Source organism: Neospora caninum, chromosome XII (assembly GCF_000208865.1).
Source record: "Neospora caninum Liverpool complete genome, chromosome XII".
NCBI classification, from domain to species: domain Eukaryota; phylum Apicomplexa; class Conoidasida; order Eucoccidiorida; family Sarcocystidae; genus Neospora; species Neospora caninum.
This window is the reverse complement of record NC_018398.1, coordinates 3,718,593-3,736,481: the sequence shown is the minus strand read 5'-3', so window position 1 is coordinate 3,736,481 and position 17,889 is coordinate 3,718,593. Positions and strand designations below refer to the sequence as shown.

The 17,889-nt window shown below is 53.5% G+C and overlaps 4 protein-coding genes across 4 annotated transcripts; 2 read left to right on the top strand and 2 right to left on the bottom strand.

The window, feature by feature from the left end:
- Nucleotides 1–887: 887 nt before the first annotated feature.
- NCLIV_064930 (conserved hypothetical protein) lies at nucleotides 888–2,931 on the top strand (the record flags this gene model as incomplete). The annotated part of the gene is made up of 3 exons (XM_003886044.1): nucleotides 888–1,108; nucleotides 1,792–1,975; nucleotides 2,605–2,931. The coding sequence occupies 3 exons, from the start codon at nucleotides 888–890 to the stop codon at nucleotides 2,929–2,931; spliced, it is 732 nt and encodes a 243-aa protein (XP_003886093.1).
- A 1,990-nt stretch (nucleotides 2,932–4,921) lies between these two features.
- On the bottom strand, nucleotides 4,922–7,048 carry NCLIV_064920 (conserved hypothetical protein; the record flags this gene model as incomplete). Its single annotated transcript, XM_003886043.1, has 1 exon — nucleotides 4,922–7,048. One exon carries the CDS (start codon nucleotides 7,046–7,048, stop codon nucleotides 4,922–4,924), a length of 2,127 nt encoding a protein of 708 aa, XP_003886092.1.
- A 1,784-nt stretch (nucleotides 7,049–8,832) lies between these two features.
- On the top strand, nucleotides 8,833–12,911 carry NCLIV_064910 (conserved hypothetical protein; the record flags this gene model as incomplete). Its single annotated transcript, XM_003886042.1, has 6 exons — nucleotides 8,833–9,301; nucleotides 9,762–10,056; nucleotides 10,667–10,819; nucleotides 11,145–11,292; nucleotides 11,883–12,011; nucleotides 12,672–12,911. 6 exons carry the CDS (start codon nucleotides 8,833–8,835, stop codon nucleotides 12,909–12,911), a joined length of 1,434 nt encoding a protein of 477 aa, XP_003886091.1.
- A 1,747-nt stretch (nucleotides 12,912–14,658) lies between these two features.
- NCLIV_064900 (hypothetical protein) lies at nucleotides 14,659–16,770 on the bottom strand (the record flags this gene model as incomplete). Its single annotated transcript, XM_003886041.1, has 3 exons — nucleotides 14,659–14,840; nucleotides 15,091–16,385; nucleotides 16,751–16,770. The coding sequence occupies 3 exons, from the start codon at nucleotides 16,768–16,770 to the stop codon at nucleotides 14,659–14,661; spliced, it is 1,497 nt and encodes a 498-aa protein (XP_003886090.1).
- Nucleotides 16,771–17,889: the final 1,119 nt, after the last annotated feature.

The following is a 17,889-nucleotide window of genomic DNA, read 5'->3' as shown; positions in this document are numbered from 1 at the left end:
GAGTTCCTCCCTCTTTTTGCATTCCTCTTTCCTTCCATTCCTCCTCTTTCGTGTCTTTGTCGTTTATTTCCCGTTTTTGTCATTTTCGCTCCTGCTTTTCTCCGGTTCCCGCTATCTTGTCCAAGACCGCACTGCCTTCTCACTTTTGCTTCTTCGTTTCGCTTTTGTCGTCCTTAGCGGGATTTCCTCGCTTCTGTTCTCACCCATCACCGCAGTTTTGCATGCACGAACATACGGCTTAAGAAACCCTCTTCTGCGGGCGTTCGTCTCTCTCCACAGTCGTGGCATAGGGGCTTCTCTCCCGCCATTCCTTTTTTCATGTGCCTTCCAGATCCGCAAGAATGTATATCTATTTATATATACAGACGTAGCTGTACGCATGCCGATGCATATCGCCGAAGGCCTTTCGCTACAGCTTTTCTCTCTCTATACACTTCATTCGTAAGTCTTCTGCAGTGGACAATCCCTAATTTGTCTTCCCCTCTCCTCGTGGCCTCTTTCCACCGGCTCCGCTTTTTTTCCTGTGTCGGCGCTTCGCTCGTCTCCTCCCCGTTTTGCTCGCAAAGCCGACGCGGCGCCTCCAGGCAAACGTTAACGTGCGCGTGTGATGACTCCACAGTTCCGCATCCTTTCTTCAACACGATGTAGATCCTGCAAGAGGCCGGTGCCTCCGTCCACTTCACATCCGCTCCTCTTCCTGTGCTATCTCTTCACCTATCCTTCATATTCTCCATCTCCTTCCTCTTCTGCGCCATCTCCTTCCCCTTCTGCGTAGTCTTCTTCCCCTTCTGCTCTTGAATCATCTCCCGGTTTCCGGGTTTTTCCGTTTTCGTCTCTGCCTTGTTTCTTTCCGTGTGTCCCGGCGTCCGCGCTCTTTCGTCTGAAAAATGTCTTGTTACCGCCACGTTTTCCGAAGCGCGCCGGCAGTCGCGCTCGCCGAAGTCCAGCGCTGGGGCAGAAGAAACAACGTCCACAAACTCACGCTCCTGGTCCAGACCTACGAGAAGCCGTGTGTGAAAAGAACGCGAATTGCAGAAGAAAAAGCCTACTACCCGAGGTGGTTCTATCTGCGCTATGCAACCGAAGTCATCAGATACTCTCTCAAACAGTAAGATACACACATCTTTTCACAATATATATATATATATTTATTTATATGCATAGGGATTTGTATCTGTTTGCATCCGTGCGCCACCGTCTGGATCGCCATCTCCATCGCTCCGTTTCTCTCTATCGGCTCGTCCCGGTCTCCCCACTTGCCTACTGTCTGCTTGTAGATATTTATATGCCTCAGGGGTTTTGGCTGGTGTATGATTGTGTGGGGTGTTTCATCTTTGGTTTGCATGCATCCCCGTCGAGAGCAGCGAGGCGCTGGAGCTGCGCCAAGCCCGGAGACGCGTCGGTGCGACCTGGTTGTCTCACGTTCAACGCAAAGGCGCCTGGAAAACACCGGGAAGTGCCAAGCAACGCAGTCGTGTACAGACTTGCTCACCTTGGTGCACCCTGTTTCGCACTTTAATGTTTCACCGTATCTGCGAGTGGGCTTCGGCGTAAACGGAAGCGCACGCTGACATACACTCAGTACATTTGCATCTATATATGCATACCTGAAAAGCATCATACGGTCTGGTTCCATACAAGCACATCTCGCCGTAGCAGTATCTGCATGTGTATATGCGCATCGCGCATGCGGCAAACCTCCTCTAGTATATGTATATATATATATATATATGTAAATATTTCTCTTGCCATCGGCTCTGTGGCATCGTTTGTGTGGTTTGTCGTCATCAGCCATCTGCGTTTGGGACAGGGTTTCGATCCGAACGACGACCAGCGCCTGGATGGGCTGAAGCCGCTGCGGGTGCCGTCGACGGAGGAGCGCCGCCAGGAGCTCGCAAAAATGGAAGGGGAACTGGCGAGTGTGCAGAAACAGATCGTGGAAATGGACGTCGTTAGCGTCATCACCGGAGCCAGGGTAAGACAGGAAACGAGAGAACGCGGCAGCCTGCATCTCCGTGCGTCTCTCGGAATCCACGTACGTATCAATATCCACATAGAAGGCCAATCGTCTCTATGCTGATTTCTGTATGTAGATCCCTCTCTCTAGAAGGTTCTATCTATGTGAAACTGTGCAACCACCTATTTGTATCTGCTAGTCTCTCTTTATATCTGCATCTGTAGCTCTACATCTATCTATCTATCTATCTATCTATCTATCTATCTATATGTACATAAGCAGTCGCAAACTCACCCAAGTCGTGGAAAAGGGGAAGTTGCAGGGAACCTCCAAAAGGGGCAAAGATGCCTCGCCATCTACAATCACATATATATATATATATATATATATATATATACTATATACATCGATATGAGTGTGCGTAGAGAGAAGACGTAGATGGTGGATGGCAAGAAGCCGTTCTCGCGAGAGAGCGAAAGGCCGTCGCTTGCGTCATTCTGTTCCTTGAGGTTCCGGGAGTTGGCGAGAGAGACAGTGCTCCGGCGACTCCTGTTCTATCGTTGAGAAGGGCGTTCTCAACTCGTTTTGTGTCGTCTTTCCCCCTTTTCTCACCCCTGCCGCGCGTGCCTGCCTGTAACCACCTGCAGAAGTCGCTGGCCTCACATCCTCTCCACGTCTCGGCGGCAGATATTCTCGCGGAGTTGGAAGCGTCGCAAGGGCGACTGCTCTCGCTCTCTGCCTTCCTGCGGCGCTTTTACCGGCCGGGCAACGCCAGCAGTCAGTCGTGGTCCTTGAGCGAGTTGCGGATTCTTCACCTGCGCCTCGCGCGCTTCGTGAAACTCGTGCTGGACATACACGCCACGCGAGAGCTCCTCGCGCTCCAGGACGGCAGACACGCCCGGTGGGGAAAGAGCCTCTCGGAGGAGGAATTGGGGAAACTCTTCGACACAAAGCGCGTCGACCTTCCAAGCTGAGAGGCGCGCGCAGAGAGGGGAAACGTTTCTCCAGAATGGAGGGGGGCGGCTGGGAAGGAATAAGGAGAGAGGCGTTCTCGAAAATGTGGGAAGAAGCCAAGCAAAGGCGCATTGAGCCGCGCGGTGTATGTACACCTGGCGTGGGGGCGCGAGATGAGCGTTCATTCGTAGGCGAGAGCGAGACAAGTCGACAGAAGTGTGTGTGCGACGGAAGGCTTCACAGGGGGAACGTGGAAGCGTAGGAAGAATCGGTGAGCGGCGCGGCCAGTTTGTCGTGCCGACCGTTTTTCCGCAGAGGAGAGAGTCGGAAGCGTCGCCTCTCACGCGGGGCATCGGTTAGGGAACATCCGAAACCTGGGTTCCTTCGTATCTCCTGTGGAATGTGGAAACAAGGGCAACTGCAGGTGTACGTGTGTGCGTGCCGAGGTGCCTGCCCTCGTTCGCGTCCCGCTTTCGTGTTTTCCGTTGATCTTTCTTCTTCTCTCGTGCTGCAGTTTCTTTTCGGTTTTGTCGTTCGGGCTCTGGGTCGTCTCTTTCTCGCCCTGTTGGGTGCACAAATCTTTCAAAATCCATCGCGGGTTCTTCGCCTCTCTTTATCCGCAACAGCGGCGAAGCAAAGCCTGCGTCACAGTGCTGCCGCCGTCCACGCGGTGTCGCCAAGAACGCCCTGGCTCCACGGAGACACGCGAGGACTCTGTTGTGTGCGCGACTTCCGCGTTTTTTTCCTGCCGCGCGTTGCCGCCAAACCCACCACGCTCGATAGCGGGACTTCCACTATCAACGGCGCGCACGCTCCGCCGCAAGGTGTAGCCTCTCTCTGCACATCTCTAAAGACAGCGCTCGCGTGCGAACCGTCAGACTTGCACTGCTGGCTTTGTACAGACGTGCTGTGGAGATGATGCGTGGCAACTGGAGGAAAAAAATAAAGAAAATCGGACGAAAAATCTTGTAGGTAAAAACTTGCAGTATCATTTCGACGTGGCTGGGGGCAAGCCAGCGAAATCTCGTGAGGCGTAACACTATGAACAGAGGTAGACGACGCTGCATTGAAGTGTCGCGATGTGCAGGCAGATCACCAGCGACAATTGTGATAGAAGGGTATTTCGGTTTGTGGACACGCGCATTGTCCGGGTGGCGTTTCCGGCTGAACGAAGCACGCTTCTACGAAGCAAAAAACACGAGAAAACCAAGAATCTCTAGGGGGCTGAGGTGTCTCAGTCGTAGAGGTCGTCTTGGCATGGTGAGCGAGGCGCAAGCGTAGGTAGCAGCGATTTGTGCAAACCCCGGAAAGAGGAAAGGGAAAAGTGTTTTTCCAGAAGGCCAGAACCGTACTGTGTTGACGCAAGAAGTTAGACTATCCGCAGCGTCACGTTCTCGTGCAGGAGCGAGTTTGCTTCGTTTCCCCTTTGCAAAGGTGTCTCCGAAGAAGTTGTCGCACGATCGGCCTCGCAGCTGGCGAGTCTGTGGCGTCGACTGGGTGGGGGTTAAAGGGTTTCGCTCAGAGAGAGGGAAGAAGAGACGACGAGGCAGCCGAGGGAGGGAACGCGCGAGTGGACAGAACCTGAAGGAAAGGCGAAGAGCGGCGCAACGCTGGAGACGGCGAGGCGAGGGGCGAAGCGGCCTTCGACGGATTTGTGAAATTTACGTTTAGTTAGACCCAACAGCGGGGAAACAGCGTTTTCTGCAGCCAAAGCAATGACGAGGCCGCCAACCGACTCAAAGCGAAGCGTTCGAGTCAGAGCGAACGCCTGCACACCCGCTGTACCGCAACCCGTCGAACGCGCACTAGGCAAAACCAGACGAGAGAAGGAAGGAACGGAACAGACGCGCTTTTTCCCCCCTTGGAAACCCCGCTCTCTGCGAGCGACTGCGCGAGCTGAGGGAGCGGCGCGGGCCGATGCCTGTGTCACCTCGCTGGCTGAAGGGCGGAGACACGAGACAAAGGAGGAAACGAAAAAGGTGAAGACCGAGAGGCGAACAACAAGGCTCCTCAGCAGCGAAGGTGGGGAAGGCCGTCTTGGGGCGTCTCGCACTTTGGCCGTCTCTTTGCTTTTCTCTGCTTAGGTTTTTCGCTCTCGAGAGCCGCCCTGGAACGGTCGCGTTCGACCGTTTCCCAGAATGCAGAGCAGGAAGACGGGAATTTTTCCAGGTCTGCATGCATCACGGCCAAGTCGTTGAACGCGCGAGGGTACGTTGGGAAGGCCGCGCCGTCCAGCGGCGATTCGCGGAGGCGATCCCGCAAATAAAACACAACGTGGGCGGGGCGAAGCGGAGACAGCAGCGCCGAACCAGCAGAAGGCCAGGAAAGAGCAGAAGATGAAGTGGATGACGAGGAAGACGACGCAGGTGAGACACCTTCCTTTGCTTGAGTCCCAGCCTCCTCGCAAGGACCATCCTTTTCTAGGGGGGCGACTGGCGAGAAGGCGAACGGCTCGAAGCGTAGACGCCTCATCGCGTACGAGGAGAACGCGTTCCCGAGAAGGAGGAAAGATTGTGCACGGGAGCGAAGATTCGCTTGTCCTAGACGCTGGACCTTCCTTCGCCCTTCATCCTCGGCTGCTGCGCCGTCCTCTCGAGGATTTCCGGCAAGTTCCGATTCCTCTCCATCGCGCTGTCCCCACTGACCGTCTTCCCGGAGATCGCGTACAGGCTTGTGACCAGTCGCGTGCTGCTTGTCTCTCGCCTCCGTGTTCTCTCTCTGCGCGTCCCTCGGGAGTGTCTCGCCTGTCGCCGCCGTGTCGTTCTGGGCAATGACGCTTTCTTCTCGCGAGGCGCCCAGGCATCGCTGCATGCACCGGCGACAGGCGAGGCATCCGGGGCCTCGGCAGGAAGCGCAGAAGGGTGAGAGGCAGAAAAATTCGCTCAGGACGCTGCCGTACAGATCCGCGTCGCAGTGCGGCAGAAGAAAGACGAAGAAGTCGTCGTTGAGTGCACCAGGCGAAGACAGGGCGAGAGGAGAACTCGGATCCCCGACAGAAGGTCGAGCCGCCGATGACAAGGAGGGAGCGGGTGAAACCGGAGACGAATCGGAGGGGACACAGGCAGAACGACAAGTCGGAGGCGAGCGGAGAGGCGCCACGGACGAAGGAGAAGTCGCAGAGGCGAACGCGGGAGAAGCGGAACGTGCGGCAGCGGTGGCGGCCCGGCAAGGACAAGGAAACGCGAGGGTAGTCAGGCCTCGCGGGAGGACCAAACCAGGGGTGACGGGTTGAGGAGAGAATCCGATGTTTTTGAGGAGGGCGAAATCTGTTGCATTCATCGCAGGATCTGCAACAAAAGACCGGGACGGCGAAACACCCAGCGCCTTCTGAATCAGCAACGCCAAGGCCAGTTGGTACCGGCAGCTCGCGGTGTCGCTACACTCCGTCGGGCTGCCGAGTCCCAGGCAAATCAACGTGCACGCACCGCGCAGCCTAGAGGCGACGCTGTCGATTTTGTCTTTTTCCTCGAAGGATTCCTCCCCGACGACACTCGTTTTGTGCTCGCGTGTGCCAATGCAAGCAGAGCCAGACGCGCCGTGCGTCTCAGACACGCCCTGGGAAGGAGGCGAAGAAGGGGAGGAAAGAGGGGGGAACACTCCAGGACACGACACGGCCGGAAGAGAGGCCGATGTCACAGACAGTTCGGACGCAGCCGAAGAAGACAGAGAAGAGGCCGAAACAGAAAGAGAAGATGCGAGGGAGAAACGGCCGCCACAAGGTCGAGGAGGTGCACACGTCTCGTTTTCGGAAGTGCCGCCTCGAAGGTATCTGGTCGCGCGTCCCAGAGCGTCTCTACACCGGCTCCAGAACTCGGAGGCCTCGACCTCGCGTGCGCACTCGAGGATTTTTTCTTGGACTGCAGCCTCCACTTCTTCAGGGTGCATTTCGCTTCTTCGTCCCGGCCGGCGTCTCCTGTCTCGTGCGCGCCTTTCTCCGCCGGCTGTTCCTGGGACAGCTTCTCCACATTGTCCACCTTTTGCGGGAGAAAACGCGGCGGGCAGACCTGCGGCGCCGTCTTCACATGCGCTTCGGGCCGCGATGGTCCCCCCGGGGAGGGAAACGCTTTCATCGTCCGGGTGTCTTGACGCACGGCCTCGTCTGCCTCGAACGTAGGTCCACCGCTCAGGATCCTCCATCGAGGAAGAAGGGAAGAAAGGGAGACCGGGGGTCGAACGACTCCTTTGCGTCGGGAAAGACCAGCGAACAGAACATCAGACAGAGAGGGAGGAAGAAGACAGGGAGGAAGAAGAGAGAGAAGAAGAAGAGAGAGCGTAAGAAGAGAGAGAAGAAGAAGAGAGAGAAGAAGAAGAGATAGAAGAAGAAGAGACATAAGAAGAAGAGAGGGAACAGGAGACAGGAGAAGAAGAGACAGAAGAAGAGAGAGGAGAAGATGAAGAGACAAAAGAAGAGAGAAGAAGCGAGAGGAAGAAGAGACAGAAGAAGAAGAGAGAGCGGAAGACGAGAGAGAGGAGGGAGAGAGAGAAAGAGAACAGACATCAAAAGAAGAGAGAGAAGAAGAAGAGAGAGACGAAGAAGGGGGAGAAGAAGAAGAAGAGGGAGAAGAAGAAGAGAGAGAAGAAGACGAGCGGAAGAAGCCGAGCTGAAGGCCACGGCTGGTGTGCGGAGCTGTCAACAGCGAAACGGTCAATATGGAAGAGAACGCTCCGGAAGAAGTGACAAGGAACATACTCCAGGGAGTGTTCAGAGAATTGAGGAGGGAAGAAGCGAAGGAAATGCGCAGATGGTTTTTTTCGGCGAGAAAGTGTGCCGGTTTTTGTCATGCATGCACAACGGGCTGCATGCAGAGACAAGCGACGTTCGATCGCCAACCGTAAATCGCGGAGCGCCGGCGAAGCGGACCACACTCCGCCACAGGACACACTTTTTCCTTTGCTGTTTTTCCGAGCTTTTTCTTTGTTTTGCTGTTTCGCTCCGCTGTCACACAGCGTCTCTTCTTCTCTCTCTGCCCCCCCTTTCTGGCTGGACACGCGTCCTCACGCGTGCAGCGCCTGTCTCATGTCTCCTGGCGTTCTCCGCACTTTGTCTCTCGTTCGTTTTCAGGTCTGCCTCCTTTCTCTAGCTTCCCGTCTTTTCCTCATTCGTTTTTGTCCCTTTTCCTCCTCTCCACTTATGTGCGCGCGACGTCTCTCTCGCGCTCTTGCCTCTTCCTTTGTCGTTCTTCAAACCCTGTGCGCCTCTGGTTTTTCGCCTTCCAGGCGTTCTCCGTCTTCGTCGCCTCCGCCTCCGTTCCTTCCTTTCTCTCACGCCTTCTCCTTCTCTCCAAAAGAACGTGGCGCTTGACGGTCAAGGCTCCGCCGCACAACTGCTGCCGGAGGAGGAGCGGGAGTAGCAGCCGCGAAGACGCACACCCAGGAGACTCAAGCGCGGGGGCGACAGCAACTCCAAGAGGTCGAGAGAGAAAAGAGAAAAGAATCAAAGGGACAGAGAGAGGCGGACGCGCAGAGGCGACCTCCAGAGAGGGCCGCCAGCTCTATGGAGATCGGAGGCGAAGCGGAGGGAGGAGGTGAAACGCTTTCGCGACGTGACCATGATGTGCGCGAAGAAACAGTTGAGAAGACACAAAGACAGCGAAATGACAGCCGCAGAGGCAGCTGCTTCCTCTCGTGACGTTTTGCAAAATGAGATTCGAAACGACACCGCAAGCCGTAGCGAGCTCTCTGTCTTCCTCGTTCGGCGCTCCCCAAAATTCACTCGAGCGTCCTCGCTTCTCCCTTCCGTGGGGAACGGTGGGGCGTATGTCCACTCCACAGCGGGGTGTACATACACCCGAGGACGCGTCTTTGCATCTCTACCCGTTCTGCTCACGCTAGTGGTTCTTCACGTGATGACAGCTTTCGGCGTATCGCGAAGAGGCAGTCCCCCTGTGTCTCCGGCCATCACGACGTTCCCTGGACACGCCATGCACTCTGCCTTTCTGCGAACGTCTTTGCCTTCGTCTCGCGGGCCGAACCGCGGCAGAAGAGTCGCGTTTCTTTCTGCGCTTCCTTCGACTTGTGGAAAGGCAGCGTCGACGCGAGGGAGTCCGTCGGGGTCTCAGCCCGCGTTCTCACTCTTCGGAAGTCGTGCATCGCCTCCCTCTCGCTCTGCCTCCGCTAATGGCGCTCCAGTTCAGCTGGCCGCTGCCGCGTCTTCTGTTCCTTCCTTCGTGTTTTCTTCTTTTTCCTCGCCCATCCTCTCTGGTTGGCGGCCCGCGACTCCTTTTCCGGCCCTCTCCCTGCTCTCGCCGCTTCTCCCTCTCGGCAGAACCGTCGAGGAAACGGTCTCGTCTTCCCGAGAGGGAACTGCAGGCAGGGAAACGTTCTTGTTTGCCCAGACGCCAGGGGCCCTAGGTGCGGATGAGGAAGGACCGCTTCCTACGTTGACGCTGAGTAAGTGCAGGAATCGAACTGAAAGTGAAGTCTGATTCTCGATATTTTCCAAGTGTTCTCTCCGTACTCGGCCAACTCTCACTTCCTTGCCTTCACTCTGTTTTCATGCATCCTGCCTCCTTGTAGTTCTCGCAATCGTGGACCGTCCGGCTTAGGGGCCTCCCTCTCCTGGTCTACCGTCACTCACGCTCTTCTGTCTTTCTCTCTACACTCCAAAGAAGTGCCCTTATCCTCTCCCTCTTCTGCCCTACCTGCTTCTCCATACCCGCACACAAAAACATATGTGTATATATACAAATAAGTATATATATATATCGACATACGACCTATGGACTGTAATATATATGTATGTATGTATATATATATATATGGGTGAGACGTTCTCTTTTTCACGCTTGGATCTCCCCGTTTTCTTTTTCTGTTCCTCGATGTCTTCACTTCTGCGCCTGCTCTTCTTTAGCTCAAGCGGATCTCGATTTTTATCGCGAGTTGGGCGTTTCGCCCAAGGCGCCGTGGTGGGAAGTGCAACAGGCGTACCAACTGAAGCACAGCGAAGTGGAAGACGAAACCCAGCAGCGGAAAATGGAGGAGGCGTGGCTTCAGATCTTTGCGAAAAGATTCAATCGCGATTTTCTCGACGTCTGTCGCAGATACGAGAACCAACACACCGAGGAGTCGCGCTCCCGCTTGTCCAAATTCTTCGCCTGGGTTTTCGGCCGGCGGAAACCTGCGTCGAACGACATTGATTGGGACAGGTGCGTTTTCTTTTGTGTTTCCTGCATTGACAAGTGGGAGACCACAACTGCAGAGAACACAGAAGAGGGGGTTCGCCTCCTTTTCATTTCTCAGCTCAGCGTATGCATATGTATGTGCATCTATACCTGTATGCATAGAGAGAGTCATGTACAGTTGCATACAGTCAGGTGTATATAGGTATGGGTGGTTGTGGAAAGAGATAGAGCTGGCCGGCTAACGAGGCGCATGCAGTCCCTGTGTGTGTGCGTTTCCTGTTTCGACTTGCGTTCCGTGCGTTAGCGTAGTTGTACTTTTCGAGTGTCCCGCTTCAGCAGCACTCATATCTACATATTTAAATAGAAATGCCGTTTACATTTAAACGGATGCTTGATATGAGACATCCGTGTTGAACGCTGGTAGGCGCATGCATGTGGTGCCGTTGGGAAGGTTGGTAGAGACATCAAAAGTCTTTACGTTCAATTGCTTGTGTAGGTATGCATTTCTGTATTTGTTTCTGTAAGGGTTGTGCGCATGAGGCACGGCGTTCATTTGCATGCAGTCTTCGTTTCTGCATGCCAACGCTGACGCGCGACAGGGGAGAAAATTCGTTCCCGTTTCGCGTCTCTGCAGCGGCTTTCCGAGCGAAGAAGACCCGGTGTACATGAGTCAGGTGGATGCGCCGAGAGAGATCAAGGAAATTATGATGGGTCTGGGCGACAGAAGTGGAGTGTTTCGTGACATTGCCAAGGACGACGACAAACGCCGAGATGGACTTTTCAGAAGGTAACACGAGCGCGACAGGCCAGAGTTCATGCAAAAACATTCGCAAAGATACTGATGTATATACATGTGTGTGTCTGTCTGTCAAACCAACGATTCGAGGAATACCCATCGGAGTGCAGTGTGCTGCATTGTTGCTGGGAATCGCAAGAAAGCTCGGTTGCCTGCCTCAACTCTTGTTTTTGCAGTTGCCCCCGTTGACGAAAGAGAGCTCATGTGACGCTGAAAAGAGTGCCGACTCACAACACTGGACGCCGACGTCTCCGTACAGGGCTTGGAGTTACACATTCGTGTCTTGTGAGGCGTAAATACACTGTGTGGTCTGCAGGTTCGATATCGCTCGCGTGTGGTCTACGGGGAGCTTTTTCGTTCCCTTGGCTCTCGTCAGTTTATCGTCGTCGAAGCTCATCACTCCTGCCTTGACGACTGCCTTCGGTTTGTCGGCTAGTTTCATGGGCAAAATTGACACCAACATGGTACGTCCTGGAAAGAGAACACGCAGACAGGAAACCGTACCCTTTCGTGTACGATCTGCGCACAGCGTCACCTTTCTCTTTGTTCTTTTCCCGTGTCAGGTGCTCGCATCCGTCTGCTCGTTTCTTCTCCTCTCTCGCGGTGTTTCTCGCCGCTTCTCCTGCTCCGCCTAGCTCACACCCTCTTCTCACTCTCCAGCCTCTACACATATATGTATATACACATGTATCTATATATATATATATATATATATAGACATGTTTGTATGGATGTGCAACTTGCATATACGTATATATATATATATATATGCATGCATATAGGATGAGCGAAATGTGTAGGTCGACAAATAAACGGAGCCGTGAGTAGAGAGAACGATCCTGACTCACCACGGCGCAGCCATACACTATTCTCATATATATATATATATATATATATATTCATTCTCGCATATGCACAAAGATGGAGACGCTGATGGAATACCTGGTCAGAATCTCTCTATATATGTATATAACTGGCTGTCGCACGCGTTTGTGTGCGTGGGTATATGAACGTTTTGTGTTCTGCTTGAGGGTGTTTTGTTCTCGTGTTCCAGGGCACAGAGGGTGCAAGTGAGCTGAAGCGTTTTAGTCCACCGACCTTGAGGACTCTTCTGTGGACCGGCGGGCTTCTCCTTTTGCATGCGGTGCTCGGCGTCGCTGGCGCATCTGCGTTGCTCACTGCGGTAGGAAAACACTAAACGCGGAATGCGTTTTTAAGGAGACGAAGCGCCAAGCAACGGTCCGCGTCTGTTTCTGTGCATGCCTCCGTGGAGTGTGTATCTCTGTATGTGCCTTTGGATGTTTCCCCGCCCTGCATTGCCGGGTGTGTATTCGCGATACAATTCGCATACCCATCGTGGCAAAACAAAAAGCTCCCATTCTCGTGTTCCCTCAGCGGGCACAGAGTGTCACACCTGGGCGTGTAATTCTCTGCAGTAGAACTCTGCATTTCTGCTCGTGTGGGCTTGCCTTGGTTAGACTTATATAAATAAATATATTTATTTCATTATATAAGTAAATCTATTTATATAAACGTATATAACTGCACATTTGTAAACACGTGTGACGAGGGGAACCACTCACCATGTGCTATCCTTTTCTGTAACGGTCATATCTAAGGTAGCTTTGTATACGAAGGTACCTGCACGGATGCGTACAGTTGTCTGATCATATGCATTGCCGCATCTTAGCGCTGTCAATATCTATCTATCAATCTATCTTTCTATATGCATATATATGCGTATGTGTGTATATATGCATGCGGGTGTACATCCTGTATCGTGATGTGTGTATGTTTACGATAAAAGTGTGTGTTCGGTTTCGGTTCGATTCTTGTTTTGCAGATCGGCCGGCTGCCTTTGGGCCTGCGGCCAGAGAGCCTCGTCGCGGCGATGGTCATCCTGCAGTGGTGGTTCAGTGCTGTCGCGTACCGGACTCACGAGTCGGTGCCCGTAGACGACGACTTGGGGGATGACCTGGACGATGATCCTGACGCGTCTGAGGGCACGCGTCCCAATATGCCCCAGGACGACAGCGACGAGGATTCGGACGGCGACGACCTTAGTGGTCCGCTCGACGAGTAACGGAGGTGTACGTGCACTAGGTTCGCAGCGCGGAACCGGGGGGGAGAAGCCGGGGACGCCCCGTTGACGTTTCATTCGTTCGTGTCGTTGCGGCAGGATTCTGGAATGGATGGTTTGCTGTGTTTGCGAAGCTACAAATGATCTTTGTGGGAGGAAGTCAGATGAGGCTTCCCGGGGTGGAGCCTCAGGCATTGTGAGATTTTCGTTCCCTATAGGTGCTCGTCGTCCCTCTGCGTGTCGAAATGCGATGTGGCGAGACACTACACCCGGCGGATTTTATCTCGATTGAGACTGAGCCTGCTCTATCCCTCTTCTTCGTTCGCACTAGGATATTTGCCGCTCACAGGCGGATCTGCGGAATGGGTGCGAACGGCCTCCGTATCGCCGTATCTTTTTCCCGCGTGTCTTACCGCAGGAGATTCCCTCCGAAGGGGAGACGGCCGCTTGTCCTTGAGAACGCATCATTTTCCTCCGTGTGTTTCGTTATCTTGGCATTTTTAAACCGAGTGTAAGCGTTCTTTTGTATGATTAACGTGATTCTCGCCGTCAGTGTTTGGCCGGCGCGTGCTGCTTACTTTGTGTCGAGTGACAGAATTGGCACGTTTCGTTTTCTCGATACACATTTGCGCTATCTTAGTCGGGCTGTCGCATTCCAACAGAAATGCCACTGTTTGCGTCCCTTACCGACAGCTCAAGCGGGGCACTGAGTAGCGGTTTTTGTATCAAGTGTTCGGACACCTTCTAGTAGAAAACAGTTCCTGTTAGGTAGACATACGTGCCCTCGTTCGGGAGATGACGTACACCCTCGCCACGCGAACCACCCCCTTCTAGGCATACACATGACACAGCAACCCAACAACCCGGAATATTTTGACCTGTCCTGTCCTGACGTACTCTGGGCATGTAATTTCAATAAGGCAGCAATCACGTGGGTACGCAGACTGGCCCCCGTGTGAACGGTTATTAGCTCTGTGTCCTTTTGCTTGCCGTTACGCAGAACAAATATACCATATTTGTATGAGGCATGAGGTCCCCCAGAGAAGTAGTGCGTTGCACCGTATCAGAAGCGAAAGCGAATAGCTTGATTCGTACACGGTTTTCGTGTCCACTACGCCGGAGACTCCAGCGTAATTTCCACGGAACTTGGGTCTGCCGTTCCTTTTTTGTTGCCCATGTACACATGCGATTTAGAAGAGTCCATCGACAAGGGAAAACGTGTTGAGACAGCTTGAGCACCAGCAGAAGCTCTTGCGCACATGAACGACAACAGTTGGGCCATGTTGACATGTGTGGCAATACATACAAACCTGGTTTCATTGTTTTTTGTGCCACATGTGCCGAGGCAGGTGTTTTGCAACAAACGATTGAAGGCCCACTGAACCCCGTACAGTGGCTCTACCTGCCCTTCAGATCCGGCCCATACATGTGTGTATGTTTACACGGATACAGAGATGTAAGGAGCTACATGCAAGAATATTGACAGCTGTACATCTACGTGCGAACAGATGTACATATATGCACGCATGCGCATATACATGCATGTATATGCAAGTACATATACAAAATACATTTAATCTGGCCACAGATGCAAAATGAATACTTTATATGTTTTCATTTGTTTGTCGTTCCTTCATCTTAATTGCCGGTGCCACATATGGTGTACAGCAATCTGTGAAAGGGCCGTGGAATCGTTTTGGGCTGTATGTTGTGACGCTCTCCGACTCACGGCATTTCCCAACCGGATGGGTTAAGCCGCAACTGGCTCCACGGCTGCTGTCTGTGCGCTACGATCTTCCTCCGCGACTGTTGCTTCAGCAGCCTCTTCATCAGTTCCCTTTAGCTTTTTTAAATCTTTCCCCCAGTTTAGCTCCAGCGCCAGCCAAGAGAGTGACCTGCTGGCATTCACTCGACCGCCGGACTTGACGAAACCTGCAGTCAAACACACAGTGTCACAACAAAGGGACATGCAATGCTCTTGATGTCCACAATCGCTTTTCTTGTCTCAGCGTTTTACAAGTATGTCCTTTTATGTATATGTATGTACATATATATATGGGTATGCAGACACATGTGTGTATGTCTATGACAGGTTTTCTTTGTCAGTGCCCTTCCTCTGGCTCGTCCCGTTGTGCGTCCGTGTTCCATCTGCCTGATTCCGTGACGCGGGCTTCTCGCGTACCTTCTGTTGCAGGCATCTTGTCAACTCCGTTGACAAGGGCTCTTTTGATTTGTTTGGTATCTCTGTAGGGCAGCGACATGAGGATGGCGGCAACGCCGGCGACTACGGGAGTCGCCATGGAGGTTCCTGAGAGTTCGCGGAACTGGTCGGGGGGAAACGTGGAGAGGATCTTCACTCCCGGCGCGGCGATGTCGACTGTGGCCTCGCCGCGGTTGCTGAACGGGGCGAGTTGGTCTTCCGAGTTGGTTGCGGCGACACTTACTACGTTTGAGAGGCGGTACGAGGCGGGATAGTGGGGAATTTCGTCAGTGTTTCTTCCCTGGTTGCCGGCGGCTGCAATGAAGAGGTGTCCGACGCTCTCGGCTGCTTCCAGCGCAGCAATCAGAGCCTCGGACCAGGTAGGTCCACCCCAACTGTTACAACTGAGGGGAATCCCCATCTGGACCGCGTAATTGAGAGCTTTAATGGCGTCTGACGTCGAGCCGTTGCCGTTCGCGCCCATAAACTTCAGCGCCGCGATGCTGGTGCTGCCGCAGACGCCTTTGACGCGGGAATTCGTGTTTTTCACCGCGCCAATAATGCCGGCCACATGGGTGCCGTGGCCGTGGTCGTCCATCGGATCGCCTCTGTTGTCTCGGAAATTGAAACCGTAGACGTCGTCAACAAACCCGTTCATGTCATCGTCGATATCGTTGCCCGGAATCTCGTTCTGGTTCACCCACATGTTCTTCGCCAAGGCAGGATGCGTGTACGACACGCCAGTGTCAATGACCGCAACCACACGCTGAGGATCACAGTCTGCCACGTCATACAGAGAATCCGATAAGCCGGACTTGTGTCGCCAGTAGCCCGCTCCAGGCTCTGCCGCTGCAGCCAACGTCACGGGCTCTCGAACCGGCTTCGTCTGGGACGATGCAAGAGGAAGGCGCCGTCTTCCAGGCAACGGATCTGAAGCCTCGGACACGTCTCCGTCTGCTTGGTCGGCGGCCGGTTCCTCGGGAGGGTACAGGCTGTCGATGGAAAACTCCTCGTCATACTCGACAGAGGCAACACATGGATCTGTTTCAAGCGCCGCTTTCATCTCGTCGCCGCCAACCATCTCGCAGTTTCTCATTTCGATGACGTCGACGCCTACGCGCTTCAGAGACTCTTCCGAGATGCTGCAGCGCACTGGTACAAAAAAGTCGTCCTCGCCCGCTTGTTCGGCGTGCTTGGCAGAGTCCAGAGAGATCACTTTCGTCCGGTACGCGGCGTATTCGTCGACTACGCGCGCGGTCAGAGGAATCGTTTCACCCCTGCAGCCAACGAGAGCAGGCAGAAAAACAAGGCAGTGGGTGTAGCTTCCGTGTATACGGTCTCCACACTTGAGGAAGCGCTTAAAAGCCCACGGGTGGTTCCGTTGTTAGGCAGTGACCTCGTACACAAAAGCTTCGGTTGCTGCAACTCTCCATGTATCGTCTGTACTTGGGTCTGTACGTTTTTGTGTCCGCCATCTACTCGACTGTTTAAGTTGGTCGATTTTCTAACTGGTCGCATATTTTCGAAAGGAGTGCCCTTTTGCATGAGGCCAATGCGCGTTCTCTGTGATGCTGCGACACTGTGCTCAAACCCATTTCGCTATTCTGCATTCCCCATTCTCTGTAAACGCTGCGTAACTTACTGATTGGCACTTTCGTTCATTCTGACATCACTTTTGTGGGATGCGTTGAAGGCGGAATTCTGGGAGAGGGACGTCCGGAGTGCCCTCATGGTCGCCCCGCTGTCTACACACTCGGGCATATACGTTAGCAGAAGCGTTGTTCCATGTGGACTGCCTGTGGCAGCAAATGCGATAAGTGGTGATTGGAACGGTGTCTCCCCAACAGCCAAAATTAACGTTGACAAAAGAAAGAGGGAAATGCCTTGGCCTGACGAGCCCGCCATGCTCCAGATGCCTTTCTAAAAGGATACGATGAGGCTGGTAGCCACGAAGACAGATATATGCCGGCCGAGCTCCTGTGGCGGTAACAGCCAAGACGAAGACGAAAGCCTGAGCATAACAGACGACAGAGTTCCAGAAAACAAGCGAGGGCATAAAGTGGTTATGTACGATGTTTCCGGAGAACGCAAGAAATCAGTGAGAACGCCTACGGTTTTGCATCTGTGTCTACTTATTTATTTCAAATCGATAACGGTCCCTGGAAACTACGCAGACTGTCCCTGTTGATGGAAAAACTGACACAGTTGCAGCTAAGTGCTGTGTGTAGCACAACCAGGAACTGAAGGTCTTCAAAAACTCTCACCAGAGGACGAATTGTATCGGTGGAGCCCACCAGGCTGTTCTGAGCTACTGTTTGTCTCTGCCACAAGAGCAGAGGGAATATGTTGTAAACCCAAGGCCAAACAAGACGGAAACAGTGTGACGACAGGCAAGCTCTCGTTTCCGGCGGACGAAACATTTACCCGTTTGCTATGCCCAAAAGAGCAAGAAAAAAGTCTAAATGGATACGAACGTGTAGTGTCTCGTCCTGACATTCCCGTAACGAGTTCTGGAAGCAAAGTTGTCTCGAGAAGAATGCGTCGTTGGGAGATTATCTTTTCCGCCCTGGAGCCTGTGCCACTTTTGGTAACAGCATGTGGGCCGTGAACACGGGCACAGAGTAACCTGGCCGCGAAGAAATGAGACAGGTTGCCCCGGCTTTCTGACGGGTCGATTTGCTAGGATGCCTCGATGAGGACATTCCAACATCTGGATTGCCCCTCGACAGCGCAGGTATCCTTTAGAAAAGCGAATCCAATTCCAGATGAGACGATCCATCC